Source organism: Pezoporus flaviventris, unplaced genomic scaffold, assembly GCF_033815535.1.
Source record: "Pezoporus flaviventris isolate CSIRO_AGI_PZ_B2104156 unplaced genomic scaffold, CSIRO_AGI_Pfla_v1 ptg000078l, whole genome shotgun sequence".
Lineage (NCBI taxonomy): Eukaryota > Metazoa > Chordata > Aves > Psittaciformes > Psittacidae > Pezoporus > Pezoporus flaviventris.
In genome coordinates, this window is record NW_026892626.1 from 18,706,921 (window position 1) to 18,730,614 (window position 23,694).

Consider the following 23,694-nt stretch of genomic DNA (forward strand, 5'->3'; position numbering starts at 1 on the left):
CCTGCACAGACAACCACACCCCGGGAAGCTTCACTGTGGGACAGCCACAGCTCCCACAGGTTTCAGCTGCTTCCAGTCAAAGGTCATCAGGAGCCTCCCAATCCCTTCCTGGCTCTGAACAGATCTCCAGCTTTAATTCATTTGCCCCTGGAAGCTGAAAGCAGCCCGAGATGTTTATCCTGCTCAGCACAACGCAGATTACTTGAAATTCCACTTGGGATTTGGAGCTGTGGGCCCAACACACGCAAAATAATCACTCCGACAATACGCAACAACAAAAAAACTCCATTACTTTCCATCAAACACGAATGAACGGGCACAAGACGAGCTAGAAGTTCTGCTCTTTAAAAGCAAAACCAACACCCCAGTAAAAGTCTCCTACTTATCCATTATTAGCTGACATACTTGACCTGTTTTAGATGTACGCAGGCCCCAAAGAAAACAACCACCGTGTGAAGTGCAGGCCACGAAAACATAAGCTCAGATAAAACGGCAGTTGATACTTTCAGGAGCAGCGTACGCTTACAGATGAAGCTTTTGCTAAAAGCAGAGAGGAGTTTCTGGGTGGGGGACACAGAACTCTCCTCAGGGGACAGTGAGGTTGCACTGAGGCTTTAGCAGGGAGAAGAGCTGCGGGTTAAGGACCCACCTGGGGTCTGCTCAGGTTTCTCTCCACAGAAGGGGAAGAAAGCCTTTCCCAGACATCTGTAAATAGATACCGCTCAGACCTAAGAGACTTCAGTCCCTTCTGTTGAAGCTCAGCCGCAGAGAATGAGCTTCGTGGTGTGACGGAACCCACACCACAGGAAGGGACACGGGGACTCAGGGCCAGAGAACCCGCTGGGTGCCTTCAGGTAACCCCCCCCCCCCCCCCGGGACCCGCGCTGCCTCCACCACCCTCGCCCCACCGGCGGGCTGAGAACACGTACAGCGGGGCACACGGAGGCCCCGGTACCAGCGGAACGACGCCACTTCACGGCGGGCCGGGGCAAACACCCGCCCAGAGCCCGCTCCAGGCTCCGAACAACCGGATCCTCCGCCCTTCCCCAGGTAGACAGAAGCTTTCCCCGCCACAGGCCCCGCCGTGCCCGGTGCCCTCCCCACCCCTAGAAGCGACCGAGATTGCAGGCGGCCTCCGCCCGCTCCCCGGAGCCGCCACCCGAGCCCCAGCCCGGCCGCCGGACCCCGGCGCCCACCTGCCCACGGTCTGGTTGGCCAGCTGCTTCATGCGGTTGAACTGCTTCTTCATGGCGGCGGCCGCTCCCCGACCTCCCGCCGGGCTCCTGCCGCTCCGCCGCCGCCGCCACACCGCCCGGCCCGGCCGCCACCCCGCCCACTCCGCAAAGCGCCGTCACTTCCGGCCCGGCCCACAATATCACGTGCCCGTAGGGGAGCGGCCGCGCCCCCGGTGAGGAGAGAGGCGGGAGGAAACCCGGATGTTCCGCCCGGAGCCCGGATGTTGGAGGGCTGCAGCGGGAGGGAGGCTCATCCGCCCGCTGCTGCTGCCGCCGCTTCAGGAGCGGCGGCTACGTCTGGAGCCGTCCTCCCGGAGCGCACAGTACCGGGCCCTGCTCCGGTCAGCGCCACCGCGGCGTCATCGCGGAACGTCCCCTACAACTACAGCTCCTAGCTTCCCTTGCGGTACCGCTACCGCTTCCTGGGCGGGGCGGTACAGCCCGCGCTTTCTCATTGGAAGCTGTGGGGATGGATGGGGCAGTGGACCAATAGCTGCTGAGTTTCTGCGGGTTGCCCTGCGGAGGCCGCCCAATGAGGGTCGGCGGGGAGCGGGCCGCAGGGGTGGTGGCGGCGGCAGTGGCGGGCGGCTGGGTCTCGCGCGCTCCATGGCGGCCACTGCCTGTGACGGTCTGGTCTCCACCGGCATCGACGAGGCGGACGAGGCGGTCCGGGGGACGTGCGAGGATGCGTCCGTCTGCAAACGGTAGCGGTGTTTTGGGGCGACGTCCTCCGGCACCGCTAAGACGGTGCTGCGGGGGACTGAGAGCAGGCGGAGGGCGGGCCGGCTCCCGGATAAGGGGGGCTGGAGGAAACGGGGAAGAGCCCGTTGGCTGCGGGAGGGTGTCCGGTGGCCTGTGCCCGCACCGGGGCCCGAGCGGCTGGGGGGATAAACCTCGGAACACAGTGGCGTTCCACTGCGAGAGGATGGCCTGGCTCGGGTTTAGCCCGCAGGGCTGCTCCGGACAGTCCTGCCCCTGCTCTAGAGCACTGCCCGGCTTCCGACTTAGAGCCTGTTTGTAGGGCAGCGTGCGTGGCGCTGATAGCGGGGTCGGGAACTTCAGTCATGTTTGATATCTTGGTTAATATCCCGTGATATTTTCCCCAGTTCTTTGCTTCTCCTTCTCTGCAGGCTGGGCTGGGAGAGGGGGTCGGTTCTGCTGCTCTGCTGTGCATGGGTGTGAAGCTCCCTTCTGTTATTGCTGCCTTTTGTCCCATCCTTTTGTTACTGGGGTAGCAGCAGATTGTTGGGTGGTTGTGTTTGTTTTCGAGAGTTTACCCTTTCAAATCAGCCGTAAGGCCAGTGAGTTCTGCTAGAATGAAATAGCACTGTTGTCTGGGTTAAAGTGGTCTCCAGAAGCTCTGGAACTAGGGCAAACAGCTCATAGCGTGGTGATGGGTATGAGTAAAGTGCAGTTTGCATGTGCTCTGAAGAGCTGTGGGCAGACAATTCCTGTGTTTGCTGGCCCTCAAGGAGGAAACATTTGAGATTAGGTTCTGTACCTGCAGAAGTTCATCCAATAGCGCAGAGGCCATTGAAAAGTTGCTTGTTTAATGTAGCAATAGCTAAAAAGTTAACTATGCTTTATGTAACTTCTTAATTGAAGTAGTCCTGTGTGTTATTGTGAGGGTGCTGAGGCGCTGGCACAGGGTGCCCAGAGAAGCTGTGGCTGCCCCATCCCTGGCAGTGTTCAAGGCCAGGTTGGACACAGGGGCTTGGAGCAAGCTGCTCCAGTGGAAGGTGTCCCTGCCCATGGCAGGGGTTGGAGCTGGAGGAGCTTTAAGGTCCCTTCCATCCCAAACCAGTCTGGGATTATGTTTGATTCTGCAGATTGTTGTAACCTGTCGCTCCATGTACTCTCCCAGGCCAGAGAGTGACCTCTTCAGCCTGTGTGTATCTTTTACTGTAAATCTCAGCGGCCTTATTTCCTAATTCTCTCATTTTCCCCCTCTGCTGGACAGGTTTGCTGTAAGTGTTGGCTACTGGAAGGACCCTTACATCCAGTATTTTGTGAGACAAGCCAAAGAAAGAAAAGCACCTGAAATCAATAGAGGCAAGTTGGCATGTGAATGTGAATGAAGATTGTTCAAATGTGTTCTTAATTGCTCTGGAAGAGCACCTGGCAAAACCTTTCTGTACTGGGTATCGTGGAGCATAGGAAATTTGAATCAAAACTCTTCTTTGCTTTCTGTGTTCTTAATGGAACGTCTTTCTGTGCCTCAGGGTGCAGAAATCATTACAAAGCAATCAGAAGTGTTGTTTTGACCCAGGACATTGGGGTGTGTCTCTGCAGATTGTGCTCCCCAGCTAACATCGTTCTGCTCAGTTCCAGGTGAAACTTGGCTAAAACTTTTATTGGAAGGAATCTTGATTTATCAGTACATCAGATGTTGTTAATAATTAAAATCAAACAAACCTTTTAAGTGTGTTAAAGAATGAATTATTCTTCCTAAGAAAAGCCATTTTTAAAAGGCTACCTAAAAATCTTAACAAGTGTTAATCATCAAGTACTAAGTGAAAACAGTAATGAAAACCAAACCTTGTTTCCTGCTGCTGTTAACAGGCTATTACGCCCGTGTCCATGGAGTCAGTTACCTGATTAAAGCTTTCCTGAAGAAGACAGAATGCAACTGTCAGATTGTAAATCTGGGGGCTGGCATGGACACCTTGTTCTGGAGATTGAAGGTAATGACGCTTGGGAGTATTGAGCTGGGCTGCACACAAGGATCTGTGTGGAAGCCTGAGTACTCTTCTGTGAGGGCTTGTTGGTGTTACGTTCTGTAGTAGGGCGAGGAGTAATGCAGCCAGGCTGTGTCTTTCCTCAGGTCTGGTCTTGCTTGGGATTAATTTAGGTACCTTTAAATCTCGGTGCAGTTTTCACTGTTATTTACCAAAAAGTCTGTGACAGGAAGCTGACCTCTAGTGGACTTCCAGGAGCAGAGCTTGATGGCACCTTTGCCTGTCTTACCCTATATTAAAGCAGGAATAAGGTACCAAAGTATAGGTTTGTAGAAGCTCGATTTAAATGTTACTTTATGCATGTAAATGTGAATTTATATATGTAAATATACATATGTCTCTCTGTGTTTATTAACTCACAAAAATGCAGATTACTCCAATACTATCTGATAGTATCATTTGACTGCACACACCTCTAGTTGCCTTCTCATTAGCATTTACATCTCTTCGTTTGATGTCTGGAAGAAAGTCCAAGGCAGCTAGATGCCTTTTGCTCGGTCACAGTCCATTATATTTCATTCAGTAGAAGGAAAAAAAGAATGACTTTGTTTCTGAGAGGTGAAGCTTTTTTCTTACCTGTATTCCTATGAGAGCTGTCACTACACAGTTTTATTAACTTTCTGTAGCAGTGATTTTAAAAGCTAAAGCGGGGCCTCTAGTTCCAATTCTTTCTCCTTGTGAAGAGGTGTGGTGTCATTAACATACAGAAGATGGGACCCAGTTAACTGAACACTTCAGTGTTCTGGCTGATTCAATCTCCTGTTTAGAAATTCATGAGGTTGACAAGCTAGAACTTGCAGTGCAAATCCATCACAAAAGGATTGCTGCATAGGGAGAAACTTGGCACAGTTTATCCATCAGGGTGTCAGATAGTGACAATGTGAAATGAAGAGGTTTTCCCTTTCTTTGTAGCAGAGGAGCACTGATGTGTGTTTAGTCTGGATGTCTGTTTGAGGACAGGTTGTGGAATGTGGCCACTTTCTGTGGAAACCTGTGCAAAATGTTCCTGATTCCCTTCTTAGAAGAATATACTGAGGCTGCATGGTAAATGTTGTAATAGTTTCCTGTTGCTGTGCTCTTCTAGATCCTGATAGTACATTGTTGGAATACGTTGTTCCAGTGATCTGGTGTCTAGGATTGCTGCATTGCATAAAAAGCTAAATAATATCCTTAATGCTTGGAGCGCATTCTGATGCCTCTCAACTGTTTTTGTGGCTTTAGTGGGGTTTTTAAGCTGTGGGACATTGTTACACTACTGTTACTGATGCCAGTGTAAACTAGACCAGAATTGTTCAGGACTTAAGGAGGTTATATCTTGTCATGTGCATGTGAAACTTGGATGTCCCTAATTCTAGGGTTTCTCTCCAATTCTCAGGATGAAAATCTTCTCCCTAGAAAATATTTTGAAGTGGATTTTCCAATGATAGTTGCAAGAAAAATACATCACATCAAGTAAGTATGGTGTAAGCCTGAATTTAGCTGTGTGAAACTGAGTGTCATTCAGCAAAATGCCAGGAGTGGCAAGCTACAATTAATTACTTCAGCTCTCTTCTGGGAAACTCATTTTAGAATGGAGGTTTCATTTTACAGGCAAGTCATACGTGTGGCTCTGCATCCACTGTTCCCCACTGTAGAAGCTGATATGTGGAAGCTTTAGGGAGGCAAGTAGGCATTACTCTTAATTATGTAAAATAGAATGGGCAGGGGAAGCCTCACAATGATTAGAGGCCATTAATTCATCTTCTCTTACTGTTGATGACAGTAGTAAATTCCCAGACCTGATGTTCAGTTAGAGAGGTGGGATAGCTGATGTGATACAGGCATATTCTGTTTGAACTAATACATGAGGGCTTATGGAGGATGCTTGGAGAGAGTGTCAGGAATCCTCTTGATAGGTTGCCTCAGAACTTGAGTCATTGGTTCTAAAACTCAACTGCAACTTAGTAGTAAGTCGAACTTGCAGACGTTTGTGTTTCCAGTAGAGGGCAGAGGTATCTCTTGTCTGTTTTTAACACACACACACACACACACACACATTTATATGTTAAAAAAATCAAATTGTATTCACACTGTTAAACCAGCTTAACTGCTCAGAGATGCTTCTTCCTTCTTCCCACAGATCAAAACCTCCCCTGTCAAAACCAATTATGGAATCCCATTCAGGGGACTCTCTTCTAATAGGTGAGTCATCCTAAAAAGAAGTCTGCAGTGTTCTGCAGCACTTTTAAAACTTTTCTGATCATTTTGTTCTGCTATGTGGGCAGGCTTTTAATGTTTGAAATGCTGTTTGGACAGAGAATTGGGAGGGAAGAGAAGCTTCTTTCTTCTCTTACAGACTCTTGCCCATTTGTTCTGTGACATATTAGAGATGTCTTCTCTTGAAGGGGTTTTAGTCTGCCAGAAAGTTGTTGGGGTTTTTTCTCTCTTCTATATAGCTTAAGTTAGGTTTTCTTTTCTGCCACAGAAAAAGGAAAGTGCTACTGATAGTCATGTGTACTGGATTAAAATATCTATGGAGTGTTTTCTTCTCTCTTCTGTCTCATTAAGAGCACAAGTCTTTAAATTTAGCAGTCTTCACAGAAGAAAGAGCCTGCAGAGTCCATCCTCGGGAACCAGAGCCACCTGTTTCTTTTTAGTAGTAAGAGGACATTGTGGAGTATGCTTGACCTATCTTGGCTTTAGCCTCATTGTGTTTGAGTCAGGACTGTAACTTGAAAACATCTTTACTTGTGGAAGAAATCCTGGGTTCTGTTGAGTAATGTTTTTAGTGCAGTATCTGCTATTTGGGCACTGTAGTAGCTGCTTTGGACCCTTTAGGAGGAACTGTGATTATCTGTGTCTACCATACCAATTAACTTGTGTTAGCAGATGTGACCTTAAAGCAGAGCCAGCAATGTTTTGTGTCCTGATATGATCACATGTATAGGTGCTTTTAATAAGCATGATTCTAGCTCAGGGTCTGGGGGGCTTGAAAGAGCCTTCCAAAGAGTGAGGAAGAGTGCAAAGAGTGAGGAGGTGCTTCTGGGGGCAAGGTGTAGGTGCTTCACCCCACGGCTCTTTGTGCTTTAACTTGGATCGGAGTACTGCCACGCACTGACTTGTTTGTGCATTTTAATGCAAATTATGCACATTTTATTGCTTCATATTAGAGGCTCTTAACCTACCAACCTTTTAGATGTCATCTGAGTGGCAGAATTCTCATCATGCATTCAGGTCTCAAAAGATGAAAGCCCTGTGCCCCATCTCATTAAAACTGCTCTTAAGAACCACTGTGTTTCAGCCGGGAGACCTTCTTATGACATGTCTCTTATATACAATGAGATCTGCTCTGCTAGCACTGTTAAAAACACATCACTACAAGATCAATCAGAAGGGTTTGATAGTATTTGTGCTGCTGAACAGCTGTAGATACGTGTAGTACAGCAAAACAACTGCCAAGTTATCAAGTTGCAGTGGTGTGTTGTAATCAGAAGCTATTAATAGCAAGTTGCAGCAGCCAACAGCAATTGACATATCAGTGGCTTATTTTTCTAAAGCTGTTTCTCTTGTTCTTTCTCAGTGCTGGGTTTTAAGTACCCTAGGGTAGCAATTTTACAGTAAGCAGGCTGATGTAGGCTTTACTACACTGAGATCTTTGGGATGTAACATCTTGTCAGATAACTTGGAGCTGGTGGGAGTGTGTTGTGGAATCCCAGTTTGAAGTGGCACTCAACAACCACAGGTCAGTTCAAGTGAAATCCATGTGGGAACTATCTTGTAAGGGCATATTAATGGAACTGCTTCATATGGAAGTGCCACGAGAAGAGGCTGTGGAATGAGTAGATAGTCAGATGAATAGAGATTTCTTACATATGTAAAGGAACTTGACTATGGATTCACTCAGCTACTAACTGGTATATACCTTCTTGTTTTAAAACTTAGGACCTGAGAACTGGAAGGTTGTGGCTGTGGCTCAGATGGGCTGCAGGAGAAATCTAGGGAACTCCAAGCCAGTAGGACTGATATCTCTACTGGACAAATGAGTAGAAACTCTAACAGACAGACTTAGTGGAGCACAGGAGTAATATAATGTGTTGAGAACGAGCCCACGTGGCTTTTGACAAGGTAAGTTATGCCTCACAAGCCTATTGGAGTTCTCTGAGAGTCAACAGATATATTGGGGAAGGACATCCAATTAATCAGTGCTTGAATTTAAGAAATGTGTTTTTAATGTGTTTTGGCAGCATCACTTACCAAAGTGTGCCAAAGAAGTTGCATGGCTTTTGTAGGGGGAAGGAATGGTTCTCATATGGATAAAGAGCTGGGGATGGAGGTTAGGCATATGCTGTTAATTCTCATTATGGAGGGAGATGGAGATCTGTGCTTAAGGATATGTTGTTGTTCAACACCAAGAAATAATTAGGAAAGTGGAGTGATCAGTGAGTGGCAGCTCGTTGGCAAGTCCCAACCCTTCAGAGTGGTGAAGAACTGTGGAAGAATCCTGTTTTTTAGTGAGTTGGTGATAAATTCCATGTGGATTAATATCAAGTGATGCACATGGGTGGAAAAAATAGTTGGTGCCTCACATGTAAATGAGACTGTCAATGCTGGATGAATGTTGCTGCCCCCATACAAGATCTGGGTATTGGAATAAATAGATAGGTGAAAACAGTGGCTCAGTAATGGGACAGAAATCCAGATCCAAATGTAAGGATTCTAAGAAAAAAGATAGGAAACAGCATAGACCCCAGGATTAGCAGCACATGTTTGTGCTCTGTCTTTTCCCTACGTAGCTGCTGTTGGCATCTGGGAGAGGCAGGATGCCAAAGTAGGGGGACCTTTGGTCTGACCTGATACAGCTCTTAGACTAATGCAGTGTCCTGGGAATGCCTCCTGTCTTAGGAAGCGTAGTGGGGCATAAGGAAGCAGCATTTCCAGGTAGGGGAACGTTCCTTATTTCTGTTGGTTTGGACGTGAGATTGTCTTGGCCTCTCCCTCTGCCAAATCAGTTCACAGAATTATCGAATGGTTTGGGTTGGAAGGCACCTTAAAGCTCATCCAGTTCCAACCCCTGTCACGGGCAGGGATTTCTTCCACTAGAGCAGGTTGCTCCAAGCCCTGTCCAGCCTGGCCTTGAACACTGCAAGGGATGGTTCCACATTGCTCTCTTGTGTATCAGGAATAATTTGCTTAGATGCTTTGGGATTTGAGTTTTAGTATCGATGGATATCACTCTTTGTTCTCATCCTGCTTTTCTTCTCACACTAAATGTTTTCATTTCATGAGGCTAGTGCTAATAGACACCTTCATCAGCTTCAGGGCAACATCTGCTTCCTCCTTGCCCTTTACCCAAAGCAGTGACAGCATGGCTTGCAATTCAAGGGTGGATATCTGTGGCCTCTGCCCTTGAATGCAAGAAAATGACACTTGTCATTGAACAGCTTTGGCATTTTCTAGGAAGTGTGAGGTCTCCAAGGGAGAGCAGGGAATCTGTGCCGTGATTTGACATGGCTGTGGCTATATCAGGTTAAATAGTTTTCAAAGTTCAACGGCACTATCTGGTTTATGGTGCAGTCACTGCTGGGAATGTAGCACTCCACCTTTGCTACCTTGCAGGTGCTAATTATGCTTTAATGAGCTATTACCTTTCAGTGCCACTCATGTGCTTCCTGCCCCATCTAGTCCAGTTGGTTGGTTGAACTTCCTTTTCCCAATATTTCCAAGCTTGCCTGTGACAGTACACAGGGGTGTTGGCGACTGGCATTGGGGATGATCCTGCGTGTGCAATACAAGCTAAATGCCTTTGTGTTTTGACACGTACCCTATACATACCCTGTTCTGATATTGTAGTTAAACAACCTGAGTAAGAGTTTATCATGGCTGTGAGTCTGCAGAATAGGTTGTATGGGCTGGTTGCTTGTAAGGCTGCTAAAGATACCTTAGGATGAAAATCCTAATGAAGTCGGTTTGAGTCAATAGCATCCTGCATGCTGTCTCTTGGAAAACCTCCAGGAAATTGTTTCACTGGATTCTTGTAGCAGAGGAAACACTGCTTCGTGCTCCTGTGATGGGTTATGTAGTGCTGCTTCAGCAGGTGTGTTAAGGTAGCAGGTGAGTGCCTCAGGGCCACTGTAAATCAACATTTACTGGCATGTTTTTGTGGAGAAAAACTTTATTGCAGGCAGGTCAGAAGGCAACTATAAATAACTGCTGCTGCTCTTCAGTTACCAAAATGATGTCTAAATTTGGAACGCTTGTATTGTTATTTGTATGCCAAGAGTCATGGAAAACACACATCCAGGTGGTATGAGCAGAGCCAAACCTTCTCTGCTGCGTTTCACACAGATAACAGGAGCATGCACCTCAGCTGAGAGTCTCTGTTGAGCAGAGGGGGTGGGCTGAAGCAGTGGGGCTCATTTGCTTGCTCTCTTTCACTGGTAGAACCCCAGCCTGGTTTGGGTTGGAAGGGACCTTAAAGCCCATCCACTTCCAACCCCCTGCCACGGGCAGGGACACCTTCCACTAGAGCAGCTTGCTCCAAGCTCCCTTGAACACTGCCAGGGATGGGGCAGCCACAGCTTCTCGGGGCAGCCTCTTCTCCCCTCCCTTGTATTTCTTAAATGAAATTGGAATCTGGTATTTCTCAAACCCTCATTTCAGACAAGTACAAGGGAGAAACTTTGCACATAGCTGAACGTGCTGAGTGTGAGCATCACAGAACCGTAAGGTAGCTCCATGCTTTAGAAAAGAGCATCATGACTAACTTTGCTAAAAACCAACATGAAGTATTGGCGCCTGGGTTGGAATTAGTGCTTTGAATGTGGGCTATTCAATGGATTAAGCCACGAAATGTTGCTTGTACCCCAGTGTTAGGGCAGTTGGCCTGAGTCACACCAGGGTGGCCTTGACGTACATGTTAGTGCAGCATGGGAGGGTCTCCATCCCAGCCAGGGCGGAAGGCAGCAGCGCTCCTGGCAGCACAGATCTGCTGGAGTGTGCAGGGCTCTCCTCTCTGCCGAGGTCCCTGTGGCAGATACCTTCAGAGGGGTGAGACTGCAGTGAGAAAAACAGGTAAGGTTTTAACAGCAAAGGAATTGATTCAGTTAAAAGAAACTTCTTGTTCATAAGAAGAAATCAATGGAGACCACGTGCCTGTGTTACCAGGCCAAAACTTGCTTTCTCCCTCCAGCTGCTCTTTAGGGACATCTATTGTAGAACACACTTGTACCAGCGCTGCTCAGTCAGGGTGGCAGCATGTTTTCAATGTTTCATTCCTAGAGCATCAAGCTCTGCAATAAAGTAGAAATTGGTGCCATATCATGTGCCAGTACATCATTTTCTGAGATGTTTATGGCTGTACTTCGACTTTCAGCCTCCAGGCTGGGAGCAACAGCAACTCCAGCTCTCAGCAGTCTTGCAATGAATGTCTGCTATTGAGTGTGAAGTGATGGAGCTGTTGTCTTTTAAAAGACTTTTAAAATCTTCAAGTTATTTGTCTAGTTAAGTGTCATCTCTTTGACTTTAGCTATAAAAGGGTATTTTTAATGCCATGTGCAGGCTAAAGGTGGAAGCTAGCAGGAAATCTTACAAGGAAGTTTGGAGGAGGCTTAGCTTAAACTCTTTGCTCTTGCTTTTTGTCCTTGTGCCTCTCCTTGCTTTTTAAAATTGGCTAGTGTAAATTCCGTATTTTCCCCTCACATTTCCTTCAAGAGAAAAGTGTGGATTATAAATGTTAAAATCTACGAATTCTGGAAGTATTAAATGAGGTGCTTTCAGAGATGTGTAAAGTGTACAATTTTTAGCAATTGTATCAGCTTGTGTGTACTGCGTGTGCTGCTCTGCCTCAGTACTATCTGTGCTCGTGTTTGCCAACAACCGTCAATGGAGAGTCGAGGGAAGCTGGCAGCAAAATGTGTGGAGGAACAAGTACATTCTGTTTGAATGGACCAGAGGAGGGGAACCAGGCAGCCGGATACTGGGAATGGGAGTGAAGTGATTGTATTTGGAGTGAAAGGCTTCTGAAGAGAGGAGACAATCTGTTCCTCGTCAGCTTTCTTGGCCTTTCAGCTGCAGGAACTCCTGTGTTAAGGCATGAATATATTTGGCTTTAAGGCTTGAAGACTATTTCCACTGAACCAAATCATCCTTAAGGAAACCTGTTCCACTCTGGTATTGGGTTGGTTTCTCCCCAGTAGTTAACTTTGAATAACCAGGCTATGGCTGCATGGCTGCTTATGTTCACTTGTCCACAACCTCCATCTCCAGCTGTCTATCTACTGGGCTGCACAGCTTGGTGCTGAGGATCTCCAGGTTGCTTCCTTTGGCTGTCCCCTCTCCCACCATGTCAGAGCATAACAGAAGTTCTGTGGCTTGTTCATGTATCACAGGCTTATTGAAACCAATGGTAGGAATGGTGATTGCTTTTGGAGAGTGGTTTTCTAACCTGCTCCTTCCTGTTCTTCAGTGATAAAAATGCTTGAATCAACGTGGTGCGAGCAGGAGACATTCAGTTCTACTGCTGAAGTGTCTGTACTACTGCTGTTACTGGATCACTTAAAACCTGTTGTTTATTTCTGGTTATAATGAATGTGTTTGTGTGGCCAGGTCAGTGAAGCTGGACAAGAAGATTGCATTCGTTTCATGCTAATCGTGGTGCTGATGCTCACCGTGTGCTCTCTCTGGACACCGAACCAACCACTATATAAATACTTTCCTGTGTGTGGTGAAGGGTTCTTGTGTGGCTTTTTTTTGATGCCATTATCATGGCCTTGATGTAATAACTGAAATAGAAGGGAGTGGGAAGTAGTAAAGCTATTACAGAACATGCACATGGAAAAAAGCCTTGACTCAAAATGTTGAATCATTTGCTGCACAACTTTTTTCCCTTTTTCTCTTTTTTTTTTTTTTTTTTTCCTCCTGTAACTCTCTATGAACAGTTCTGGTTCCCCTCTCTGGTCAAAAACGTTGCTGGAAAGATGCTGTTGTCACTTCCTAGTGCTGTTTTCAGTTGGTCACTTGAAAACTAAATGGAGATGCATCTCCCCCACTTTGAAGCACTGCTTCAGTTAAGAAGTTGCCTTTTCCCCTCCACCCCTAATGTTTTCTTTCCTCTTTTGTTTCCTTTCCTGCAATGGAAACCCTTTCATTCTGCCTCTTCAGCCTCTTGGCTTCTCTGGGTCTCTTCATGTAGCTCTTGTCACCTGCTCCTGTGTTACCATTCAGGAGCTGTGTTTGGCTGCAGCTGATCCCAAGCCTGCCACTGCAGGCGTATATGGATTTGCCACTTCAAACTCTCACCGTGGGGTTTTTCGGTGCTTAGCTTATTTTATCTCTTGCTCTGTTACCCTTGTATGGTAAGAGAGGAAGCTTTGTGCTATTTTGTCCTAATGGCTTCACTCTAGTAAAGTTGAAGCATGAAAGAACAATGATCTATTCCTGCAGAACTTTGTTTTTAAGTGGGTTTGATGCTGCACGTGCAAAGTGCTTTTATATGGGGGCTGGGCTCATCGACTGCAATGCATTGCAACTGGTTGTCAGAATTATTGATGGCAAGATGCTCGTGTTGCTGCTGGCTTCCTTCCAGTTCTTCTAGGATGGCAAAGCATCTTTTGACTTTAGTGTTAGTTCCTCCTCCATGTTGGAAAGCATTTGCAGGAGCTTGCTGCCTGTTGTAGCCCAGGGTGAATATTTGTTTTTCAGAATACCTTTTCTAACTGGACTCCCCACTAAATACCATTGCTAGAGCATACAAAAAAAGCTAAATGGTAACTTCTTTTGGTACCAAAATCTGTCTAATACTCGTATATATCTGTCTGTATCATTAATTGATACAGCTGTGTCTATTGTTTGGAACATTGTTACTCTTGCTTAGTTTTTCAGGAATTTATATACTTTTTTAAATGTAGTTCCTCATGTACATACACTGGGTCATTTAAAAAGACTTTACAATCAAAACAACTCCCCACACCTTTAATCTTCACATTTTTCTTCTCTCTGCATTCCTTGAAACCATGGTAACGGGTGGGATAACCCATCTGCATTAGAGTGGCTGCCGAGTGAAGGAGGAGGCTTGTGGCAGAGTCTGATGCTGATATATCACCATCTGTAAACCACAGCAGGCAGGTAGAAGGGCAGTTAGTGTTCTAGAAAGAAGAGTTTGCTGTTGATGCTGGGTATAACAGATCAAACCTTCACTTCAGATTCATGTGTTCCTGTGTAATTCTTAGTTGCTAATTTCACTTTCCTTCCTGTTTGTAACCTTTAGTCTTTCAACACTTTCAACTTGCAGACTCTCACAGCCTGGACTCCAGTCGGTATTCCATACAAGGAGCAGACCTCCGTTTCTCATCAGAGCTGGAGGAAAAGCTAAAGAAGCATAACCTGGATGCACAGTAAGGTTATCTTCACTTTCGGGGGGTTTATGAGGGCTCATGGAAAGTACTCATGAAGCAAGTCAAGTCAGGCTTGGGCATGCAGTAGCTGCATCCAGTGCTCATTATGCCATTTCCATGGTTACCTTTTCCTGAGCCCCTGGAGCAGTAGGAAATTGTGCAGACACCTCCTGGAGCCTGCTGGCACTGCCGGGACTGTTCCAGAGCTCCACGGCTGAAGCAAGGTTGTTCCTTGTGTAGCCTGTTCTGCAAACTGCATTTTCCTCCTTCCTGGGAAGATCAAACATTGCAGAGCTGTTTGCTCCTTGTTCTTAAAGCACTGTGGGGAGTGAAGCATGGCTTCTGTGAATGAGCTCCTTGTAGCTGGTTCTCTTTGGGGTCTGTGATCCTTTCACATGAGTTCAAGCTCTTGTTGAAGAGCAGGAAGCTGTGATTCCTTCTTGCTTTCCCCATCCCTTGCCCTGAAGGGGATGAGTTCCCTCAACAGCCATTTTCTGCCTCAGAGCTCACATGAGTTGTCTTTCTCTGCTTCATGAATCAACTCTTTTAGAAATCTCTCAAAGAGTTACCCCTTGCTTGAATTAGGTTGAAATTTAGTCAATAGAATTGCAAGTTATTCAAGGGGAATCTCTAACTAGAAATGTATCCAAATGTCAGAAATTGCCTTTTGAAAGAGTTGGTTCAGTTGCATTTAGTTTCATCGCTGAGTGATGGGCAGTACCTAAAGCAGCGAGCATGTTCCACCCCATGAGCTGTATGAGTCAAGATTTCTGGGAGCTCAGCTGCTAAAATGAAGAATAATTCTGTCAGTCTTCAATTATTTCAGAGTTTTATCTTTGTAATTATTTTCTGTTGCCTCCACTTAACCCCCCTGTTGTTCCCTCCACCTTTGACAAGTGATTGCCATGGTGTCTTTTGAGAATTGAACTCCAGAAGCTAATACCTGGGGGTTTATTGTTCAGGCATTAGGTTTCTGGAAGGGGCAAGATTTAAGTTTTTAGAGTGGATGATGGACATACCTTTCAAATATAAGATATATAAATAGCAGCTATCTGGCTGGGTGGGAGAGAGCATATGGGCAAGCAGAATGCATCAAATTGCCATTTAAATCTTTACACTTCCATCCTCTGAAATCTTGCCTTGCTTGCCTACATTGCTGCTCCTTGTGGGATTTCTCCTGCTTCTAGTGACTTTTTTTTTCCTGTTCATTCTAGCAATTAAAAGAAAACTCCATAATTCTGAGCAAAACTACTTGTATAGATGTCTATTTTTCTTTCTCTGTGGATGGAGGGGGAAGAGGCAATGTGCAAACTGTAGATTGCATTTTGCTAGATAATAAAGTGGAGCTTATTTTGCAGATACTGAACACTTTTGTCTAATTAAAATTCTTCATGGAACTTCTTTCAAGAGAAAACTTTTTCCATTTTTATTCCTAATTTAACTGATCCCTGAAAGAGAGCACATCGTGTATACAGGGAACAGTTCTTCTGCAGCATGACTTTCAGTATGCACTTCAGTTCATGCGCACAGCTCAGAGAAGACTTGGAGAATACATGTTCCTCAGTAGTGTGGCTGACTATGGGGAAATTGTTTCCCAAAGTCTCTGTGTTGTAACCCCAGGAGTTCGCTGTGGTTAATTCATTGCCTGACAGAAAACCCAGTTCTGGTCAATTGAAGTGATTTTATTCAGTCTTAAATATGTAGTTCATAAAAAGGGTAGTTCTTTTAAGCGATTTTGGGAACATAAAATTACTTTGCTTATAATTCTTTATAGATTTTACTTGTTCTTTTGCTAGAAATAGTTCTCCTGTGTTTTGTTTCCAAGTTTGCCAACGCTGCTGGTAGCAGAGTGTGTGCTGGTTTACATGACCCCACAGCAGTCTGCAAGCCTCCTGAAGTGGGCAGCCAGCACCTTCCCAGTGGCGATGTTCATCAACTATGAGCAGGTAAAACAAAACTGGCACTTTTAGACCTGAGTTATTGTCATCAAGAGTGGGAGTTCTGTGTGTGAAACAAGAGTGGGCCATGTCCTTTTGTAGGGAGAGCAGTTTCTGCTGTAATGTGTTTTACCTTGGAGATGGGGAAGCTCATTGTATGCAATATAGAGCTATTCTGAAAGACAATTTCTGGATTATGTTGAGCCGAAGTAGTTGAGACTTAATCCATATGTGGAAAAAACCGCAGAATATTGGTTTAACTAAGACAGAGGAGGAAGAAATGGTGCTGAATGTCGGATGTGAGTATGTAACATTACATAATTGCCTCTCTGTGTTCTTTGCCAAAGGGGAGCAAAAATCACATCAGCGTGAACTCAGCTCCTCTCTATGGAAGTAAATGCTGCTTGGGGGGAAGTAGGTGGCTCCAGGAATTAGAAACAGGATCTTCCAAGCTGTAAATCACTGCTGGAGAGCTGAACCAAGTTGTCAGCAACTTGAAGCAGAGTCAGTTTTCAGTGCCCAAGTCCCAGTGGCAGCATTGTCGCCAATTAAACTAGCACTCAACTTATAAACCTGAGGTAGCTGAGGAGATTGTGGCAGTGGGAAATGAGACCTGGTGTAAGAACACAAAGCTTACTTTAATGTTACCCTGTGCATTTTGTGACGTGGACAATTCAAGAGTTTAACCAAGTTACTGCTTTTCACTGGGATTACATTCTTTTCGGAAGGGGGAACACTTTTGTCTCCTTCTCTACCTGAGGTGAACATGACAGACCGGTTTGGACAGATCATGATTGAGAACCTGCAGAGACGACAGTGTAACCTGGCTGGGGTGGAGGTCTGCAAGTCCTTAGACTCTCAGGTAAAAGGGGCACAGAGCTTTGTGTGTGTTTGATATCAAACTTAACCTGTCTGCAACTTCTTCCTCTGTGTGTGCAGAGGCTCAGAGCAATGGCCAAAGCAGGGTTGGTGGAGCAGCTGCTACCTGCTGAAATCCTTTCCCATCCCCCTTACACGGTTCCCTTTAATCAGTGCCATGGTTTCCTGTTATCACTTTGTTTGATAACTGTACAAGAACTGCAGTAGATCACAACACAGTTCCACCTATCCCACTGTCCTCTCTGCACAGAGGTTAACAGCACATGCTTAGAAAAGAGTGTAAGAGCTCTTCAAAGAACAGGTCAGGCAGACGGCATAGAAAATCCTTAGGGAAAAAACTGTTCTCTGGCATTTTTCCTTGAGTTGTCTGAAAACTGTGCTGCTTGTTTACTTCACAGAGGGAACGATTGCTGCTAAATGGCTGGGAAACGGCACATGCCATTGATATGATGAAAGTGTACAGCTTTTTGCCACAGGCCGATGTCAAAAGGTATTACTGATAGCTTGCTTGCAGCCAAAACTCATCTTCAGATGCCATTTCCAAGGTAGTTTCATATTGATATGTAGTACGGGATCCCCAGCTATAATGGAGTGGAGGCTCTGTGCAGATGCTAAGTAGACAACATATCTGAGTGGAGCTCTGCAGAGCCTGAAGGCTAATGCCTGGAGCAGCATTAATGATCCAGGGGGTTATTGCTGCCAGGAGCAGACTGGCAGTGCTCATGATTTATTTGGGTGTGATCTAAAGCATCTTGTGACAGCAGTTTGCAGCTAAAAGATGCTACAGAAATGCTGTGTTTGTAAAGCACCTAAGGTGGTTCTTGTGGATATCCAGCCTCCACAACACTAGATGCGTGCAGTGAAGTCCTAAAATACACTCGGAACAGGCAGCCACTTTTCATGTCCCCAAGGGAGATGACATCCAGGTCTTTGCTCCAGGCCTGGGTGAGACTACTTATCTGTTTGCATTTTCACTACGAGTGGAAAATGGCCAGGCCTGATCTTCCCTCCCTTCTTTCTTGGCAGCATATTTAGGTAATGAGCCAAGGCAGGGCAGTAATGTAGAGCTGTGACCTGGTTTACTGTGCAGGCAAAGAGGGAGAGGGAGGAGAAGTGTGCCCAACAGCGTGGTGTGATTATTTCTCAACAGATGGATGCATCTTCCATTCATACCATCTTCAGGAGCTAGGCTGCTGGGCCTGCAGACAAAGCTTAGTACACAGAGGGTATAACCAAAGGCTGTTGTAACATTAATCTCCATGGATTTTACAAAGGTTTTTGCATTAAAGAAAAGCTAAAGAGGGGGAAACTGCTTTTATTGGGTGACTTCTGAGCTATAGAATGTGAAGTGTGAATTACTCGGTCATTCATTAACTATAGCTGGAATTAGCCAAACCAGTTACCTTGGTCAGAATAAGTGTTCACATATGGGGATTTCTCAAAGCGGGGAACTGAACAGGTGAGACTGGAAGTCATAGGTTGTTTAAATGGGAACACTGGCTGTGTGACTGCACCATGTGGCACTTGTGGAGAGGCATAACTTGTGCTGTTTTCTTGCAGCATTTTTGTCTACCTTAGGTCTGTTCAGCTCCTTCCTCTTGTTCCAGGTGCCGAGAGATAGGTTACGTAAACTCTGTCCCTTGGTATTAATGAGGCACATAATGCTTTCTGTTTATGGAAGTGTTCACAGAAGCGGCCTTCTGCAGCATCTGCACATCTGTAAAGAACTTTTGCCCCACTTTAGCTCCCCAGTAGCAGCCCTTCCAAGTATTTAGCATGGGAATTAAGCACTCTGGTATTCAAGTAGAGAGAAAGAGAGGAATGTGCCAGGTTAAACTTTTTAAAGCAAGCACAGCTTGGGAGAAGTTCTCCCATTTGTTTGGTGGAAGACATTCAAAGATCTTGCTTTAAGAAGCCTAGGCAGGAGCCATTTTAGGAAAACAAATCCTCAGATCTTGTATATGCCATTTGGTTTGTGCTTCATCATGAGCTCATGTGGGAGAGTTGTTAGAACGGCACTGGTGTACCCATCACTCTTCCAAGACATAATATGGACTTGTTATTGTCTGGAGAAAATGCCATCTTCAACTGTTCACTGTAATCTTTGGTAAAGATAAATCTCCTTCCATTACGATGTACTAGTGTGTCTGCTTACATCCAGCAAGATCAGGTACATGCAGTAAAAGGGGTTAGAAGACAAGTACTGGGGTTTGTGAGAAGTTACACATATTAGTCCCCAGACATGAATTTCCAGGGCTGAGAAGTTGTAAACATCTTGTGGGTTGCTTGTTTCATTCATTGACAACAAAGGCAAGGAGTAGTGGTATCTTCACTGTGGACAAATACCTGTATTAATTTACTAGAGGGGTAACTGCCTTATTTACCCTAGTTTTCACATGAAAGGATACATTAAAAACTGTATCGAGGCTCCAGCTGGCATCACAACTTGTATTTTATTCCTACAGGATAGAAGGACTTGAATTCCTAGATGAAAAGGAGCTGTTTGAACAACTAATGCAGCACTACTGCATCTGCTGGGCTTCAAAGGACAGCAGCAATCTGGGTAATGTTCTTCAACGCCTAGTAGGTGACCCTTCACACTGAGATCTGATGTGGGAAGGCTGGGACTGTGCACACCAGATATGTGACAGAAGCGCCCCATCACAGGAGCAGGGTCTGCTGCTGTGTCACTGGGGCTGTGAACACCTCCCAAGGGGTGTCTCATGGCTGTTTCTCCACAGCCTTTTGAGGGTTTGTGTAAGGCATCTGAGTTGCCCAGCAGGAAGCCCATGCAGTAGAGGGGAGTTAGAATCCTCACACTGAAAGATGCCGTATGGGTTACCATAAATAGCTGCCTGCTTTATACTATCAGTGCTAATTGAGAGGTTTACAAATCCCAGGCATGTAAAGCACCATATGGGCACACAGTATATGAAATCATGGTGTCCTGACAACGTAAAAATAAATCTGCATTCCTTAGCCCAGTCTTCTTCTGCACTGGCCCCATTTACATCCACTTGGGACTTAGGTTTTCTGTGCTCCTTTCACCTGGGGGAGAAAATTCCCTCGAGATCATGATTCAGGCGAAGGATGGGTATCTCCAGCCCTTCTTTGTCCAAATAAGAAAGACAACTCTGTTGCAGGCTCAGTTTTAGCTTTATTTCTGCCTGCAATTTCAGGGACTTTAGGCTTTCTAGAAAAATTCTCTGCCCACCATTTTATCCCTTCCTCTTCTCCTTCTCTGCCCTTCCCTTGCTCCTGACAGAGCAATATTCAGGAACAAATTCTATTGTGTGCTCCTGAGCAAATGGGATAGATGTAATTGGCTGAAGCTGTGCAGCCAGACTGAGCGGCAAAGCATCTGATACAGCTGGTAAAACTAGATCTTCAATACCCTGCTGTAATCGAGATGTGAGCTTGTGGTCTCTGCCTGCCTGAATCCACAGCTTTGATAGTGTTGAGCCGCAGAAATGGGGTTTCGTTTGATTTCTTACAGCTAAAAGGTGATGCCTGCAATACAGAACTAGAGGAGCTAAGGCCAAAATGTTCCCCAGCTCATAGCAGCCAGTATTTCTGGGAACTCCAGCATTATTCTTTGCTGTGATGAGAGGAATGTTTAGGACAATTTGGGGTATTGAGGTTGTGTTACAGTGTACCTTAGAAGTCAGAAAAGACAGATCTCAAAGGAGGTAATCACATGTCTAATGCGTGGCTGTGCCTTAATCTAAAGCGGCTTTCCTTTATCCAGTGTGAATTCACTGCCCTCTTTAATGGTACTTTCCCCAGCTTTCACTTTTTAAATGTCATGGGCAGACACTGTGGTGTTCCTTCTGTCACGAAGAGCTTCAGCACTCCTTCAGATTGGCTTGTTCACATTAATTGCTGCATCACAATCAGAAAAGGGCTAAAAAAGTACAGCTCAACCTGTTTCCTCCCCTCCCACCGATTCCTTCGTGTTTTAAGTTGAAAAAAAACCCAGAAATTCTCAAAGCATCCTTCTTCCCATGTCTCACTGGCCTAATAGTAGTGAAGTACCTGTAGGATAAGATTAAACACTTGTTTCTCTACACCCCCTTCTCAAACAGGTCTTGCAAACATCGCGTTCTGATGGGCTTGCTGGAGGGAAGCTGAGCCCAGAAGCCACAGTGACTGCCTTCTGCCTTCTGCTGGAGACAAGATCACAGAAATGATGGGACTTTGCATGTGCCAGCTTCCATCTGGCCTCTGTGCAAGCAGTGCCAGTGCAGGAGGTGATGGCTGCTGCAGGTGTCACTGCCCTGTTGGCTTTTGGGAGTTCTAATGGACTGTTGGCACTCATTGGGAGCAATTGTTACCAGGCAAGACTTTCCCCCCTTTCCCAGATACACAATGATGGACTTCCATAACATGTCAGTAACTCCTGTTTAAAAGTTTGCCTTCCTTAGTTTAAAACTGGAAGTGAAGTGTTCTGGATGATACCATTTTCCTCTTTTTGTCTTCTTGTGGATGTGTAAAATGTATTTGTGACAGGAAGCTGGAAAGCGCACGCTGGTGAGCTGCGTTATTGGGTATCTCTGCACTGTGCATGGCTGATCATGAAAGTTAAATCCTGTTCATTCTCATTATGTGGAGGTTTCATTTTTATGCAGTGCCACCGTGTCAGCTTTCTCCGGGCTTTACTGGTGCTGCAGGGCTCTCACTGTACTGGGTGTGTTCCTGTAGTTCGGAAAGAAGAAGGGGAGGTGTGGGTCTTGGTCAGTGATGTACAAGAAGCTGGGTGATGTGAAAGTAGGCTTTATTTAACTGGGAAGGGCTTAGCTTGGCAGTTCACACTGGGCTGGTGAAGGTAAGAAAGAGATGACTCTAAATTTGCACTGCTTCTGGTAGTATCTTTACACCAGTTTCTCATTCTTCTTTCTTTTCCCTTAAACAAAACAAAATCCCAGCAGCAGCGAAAGACCTTTCCCTATTGTTTGAGATGGAATCTTGCAACCTTCCTATGAGAAAAACAATAAATGTTTAGTATTTATAATTTGCCCAGTGTCTTACTCATTAGAAATTACTTATTTGTATCTGCTTTAGTGACTGCCTTTTTTCCTCTTTCACCAAAAGCCTTGCCAAAAAGGGTATCTTTTTAAAGCAGTTGCAAGCATAAGCAACAATTTTCATGCTGTGTGTGACTTTTGTGGTGTGGGAATACCTGGCTTTGGAAATAGTTGACGTGGGCTTGGACTGGAGATGTGGGAAGGGGATTACTGAGATACCAGGAGAAGTAATGAATTCTCAGAAGTGCCAGTGATAATTGCAGAGGAACAGAAGCAGTAAAAGGAAACAGCCTTCCCTGCACTGCCCTCCTCTCCATCACCGAGTTTAGTCACTGGCAGCTACAGGCCTCCTGCTGTCACCTTTGTGTCAAGCTGGTTTCTTGAATGCCAGGGCTCAGAAATACAGTATTTGGTTGATGTTCTGCTCAGTCTCTGCAGTGTTCACACAAGCTCTGTGTCCCCAAAGGGAAGGGATGGACTGTGCAGTTATGAAAGGAGCTTATAACCTTTGCTTCCTAGATAACAATATCAATGGTATGCTGATGCCTGCACGTTTGAGATGTTTGGGCTTACCTGCACCCCTCTTCCATGAAGAGGTGCGTGCAGGCTGTATCTGCAGTAGCATTGAGCCTTTCTCTGTGCAGATGCAGGAGGCCAGGAAGGCAGGTTTCATTTTTACACCTTACCATCCAAGTGCCTTCCTGAGCACAGCATCTGTGACCAGGGACTGCAGGGGTTGCCTCTGGGTGCTTTCCCACGCAGTTGCCTGCTCCCTGGACTGGGAGCAGACAGGTTCTTGGAAGCAGGGGCAGTTATCCTGCTGCATTCAGTGGCCTGCAGCTTCTGGGTTTGCCTTCTGGTTTCACACTGTGCTTACATAAAACACAAGAGTGTTTGAATATTTCTCAGTCCCGCTGTGCAGCTGCTCTGCCTTGCTGCCTTTGATATTCTGCTCCTTGATCTCTGTCCACAAACAGCTCTGGTCTGACTTGCTGGCATTGGCATCACCTCTGCTGGGTGCTGCATGAGCACTTATGGGACATGGTGTCCTGAAAAACCTCTTGGTTTCAATTAGTATGCAGAAACTGTCTGAAATAGCTGAGTCAAAGGTGCTTAAATATGAAGATGAGAGAAACAAGACAATGTGTAATGTCACAGATGTGCTCATAGCCAAGTTTGACATGTTACTTGACAGTTAATCTCTCTGTTAGTAAGAACAAGGGATTAAAGAAACTGAAAACCCACCAACAAACCAGAAGCCCTGTAACACCCTCTGCACTGCAGGAGTCTAGTGCAGTGACTAATGCTTGTTCTGTGGCAGCAAGACTACCCTGCTGATTCCTTTTCAGTAAGATGAATACATTTGATTTAGTAGTGTTAAAGCCCATCTCTACTATCAATTTAATTTTGGCAAAACTCCTCTTGGGCCTCCTTATGAGGGGGAGCTGTGGTCCTACCTGCTCGGGAACAAATCTGTTCCCTTTGAACCAGCTGACATCTGAGATGCAACC

The 23,694-nt window shown here is 45.7% G+C and overlaps 3 protein-coding genes across 9 annotated transcripts in view; 2 read left to right on the top strand and 1 right to left on the bottom strand.

The window, feature by feature from the left end:
• The window catches only part of ARHGAP17 (Rho GTPase activating protein 17), a 44,465-nt gene extending 43,105 nt beyond the window's left edge, over positions 1 to 1,360 (bottom strand). For 5 of the 7 annotated variants that reach the window (XM_061474203.1, XM_061474206.1, XM_061474204.1 and 2 more), the window contains exon 1: positions 1,197 to 1,360. In XM_061474203.1, the coding sequence (XP_061330187.1) occupies positions 1,197 to 1,249 (53 nt within the window). In that variant the 5' untranslated portion in view covers positions 1,250 to 1,360. The remainder of the gene's footprint in view (positions 1 to 1,196) is intronic. The other 2 variants (XM_061474209.1, XM_061474202.1) reach the window with 1 other exon arrangement.
• TEX47 (testis expressed 47) overlaps positions 1 to 23,694 on the top strand; it is a 148,819-nt gene that overhangs the window by 46,987 nt on the left and 78,138 nt on the right. The window lies entirely within an intron of this gene.
• Positions 1,769 to 22,170, top strand: LCMT1 (leucine carboxyl methyltransferase 1). The gene is made up of 11 exons (XM_061474095.1): positions 1,769 to 1,939; positions 3,196 to 3,287; positions 3,798 to 3,919; positions 5,349 to 5,425; positions 6,093 to 6,154; positions 14,241 to 14,343; positions 16,169 to 16,289; positions 17,041 to 17,142; positions 17,558 to 17,649; positions 19,625 to 19,722; positions 21,245 to 22,170. Exons 1-11 carry the CDS (start codon positions 1,842 to 1,844, stop codon positions 21,265 to 21,267), a joined length of 990 nt encoding a protein of 329 aa, XP_061330079.1. The 5' UTR covers positions 1,769 to 1,841; the 3' UTR covers positions 21,268 to 22,170.

Excerpts from the sequence above, each read along its gene's own strand:
- LCMT1 (XM_061474095.1), top strand. The coding sequence starts at position 1,842 with ATGGCGGCCACTGCCTGTGACGGTCTGGTCTCCACCGGCATCGACGAG. Across the intron at positions 6,155-14,240 it reads AGGGGACTCTCTTCTAATAG|ACTCTCACAGCCTGGACTCC; the intron begins GTGAGTCATCCT and ends TTCAACTTGCAG. Across the intron at positions 17,143-17,557 it reads GCAAGTCCTTAGACTCTCAG|AGGGAACGATTGCTGCTAAA; the intron begins GTAAAAGGGGCA and ends TTTACTTCACAG.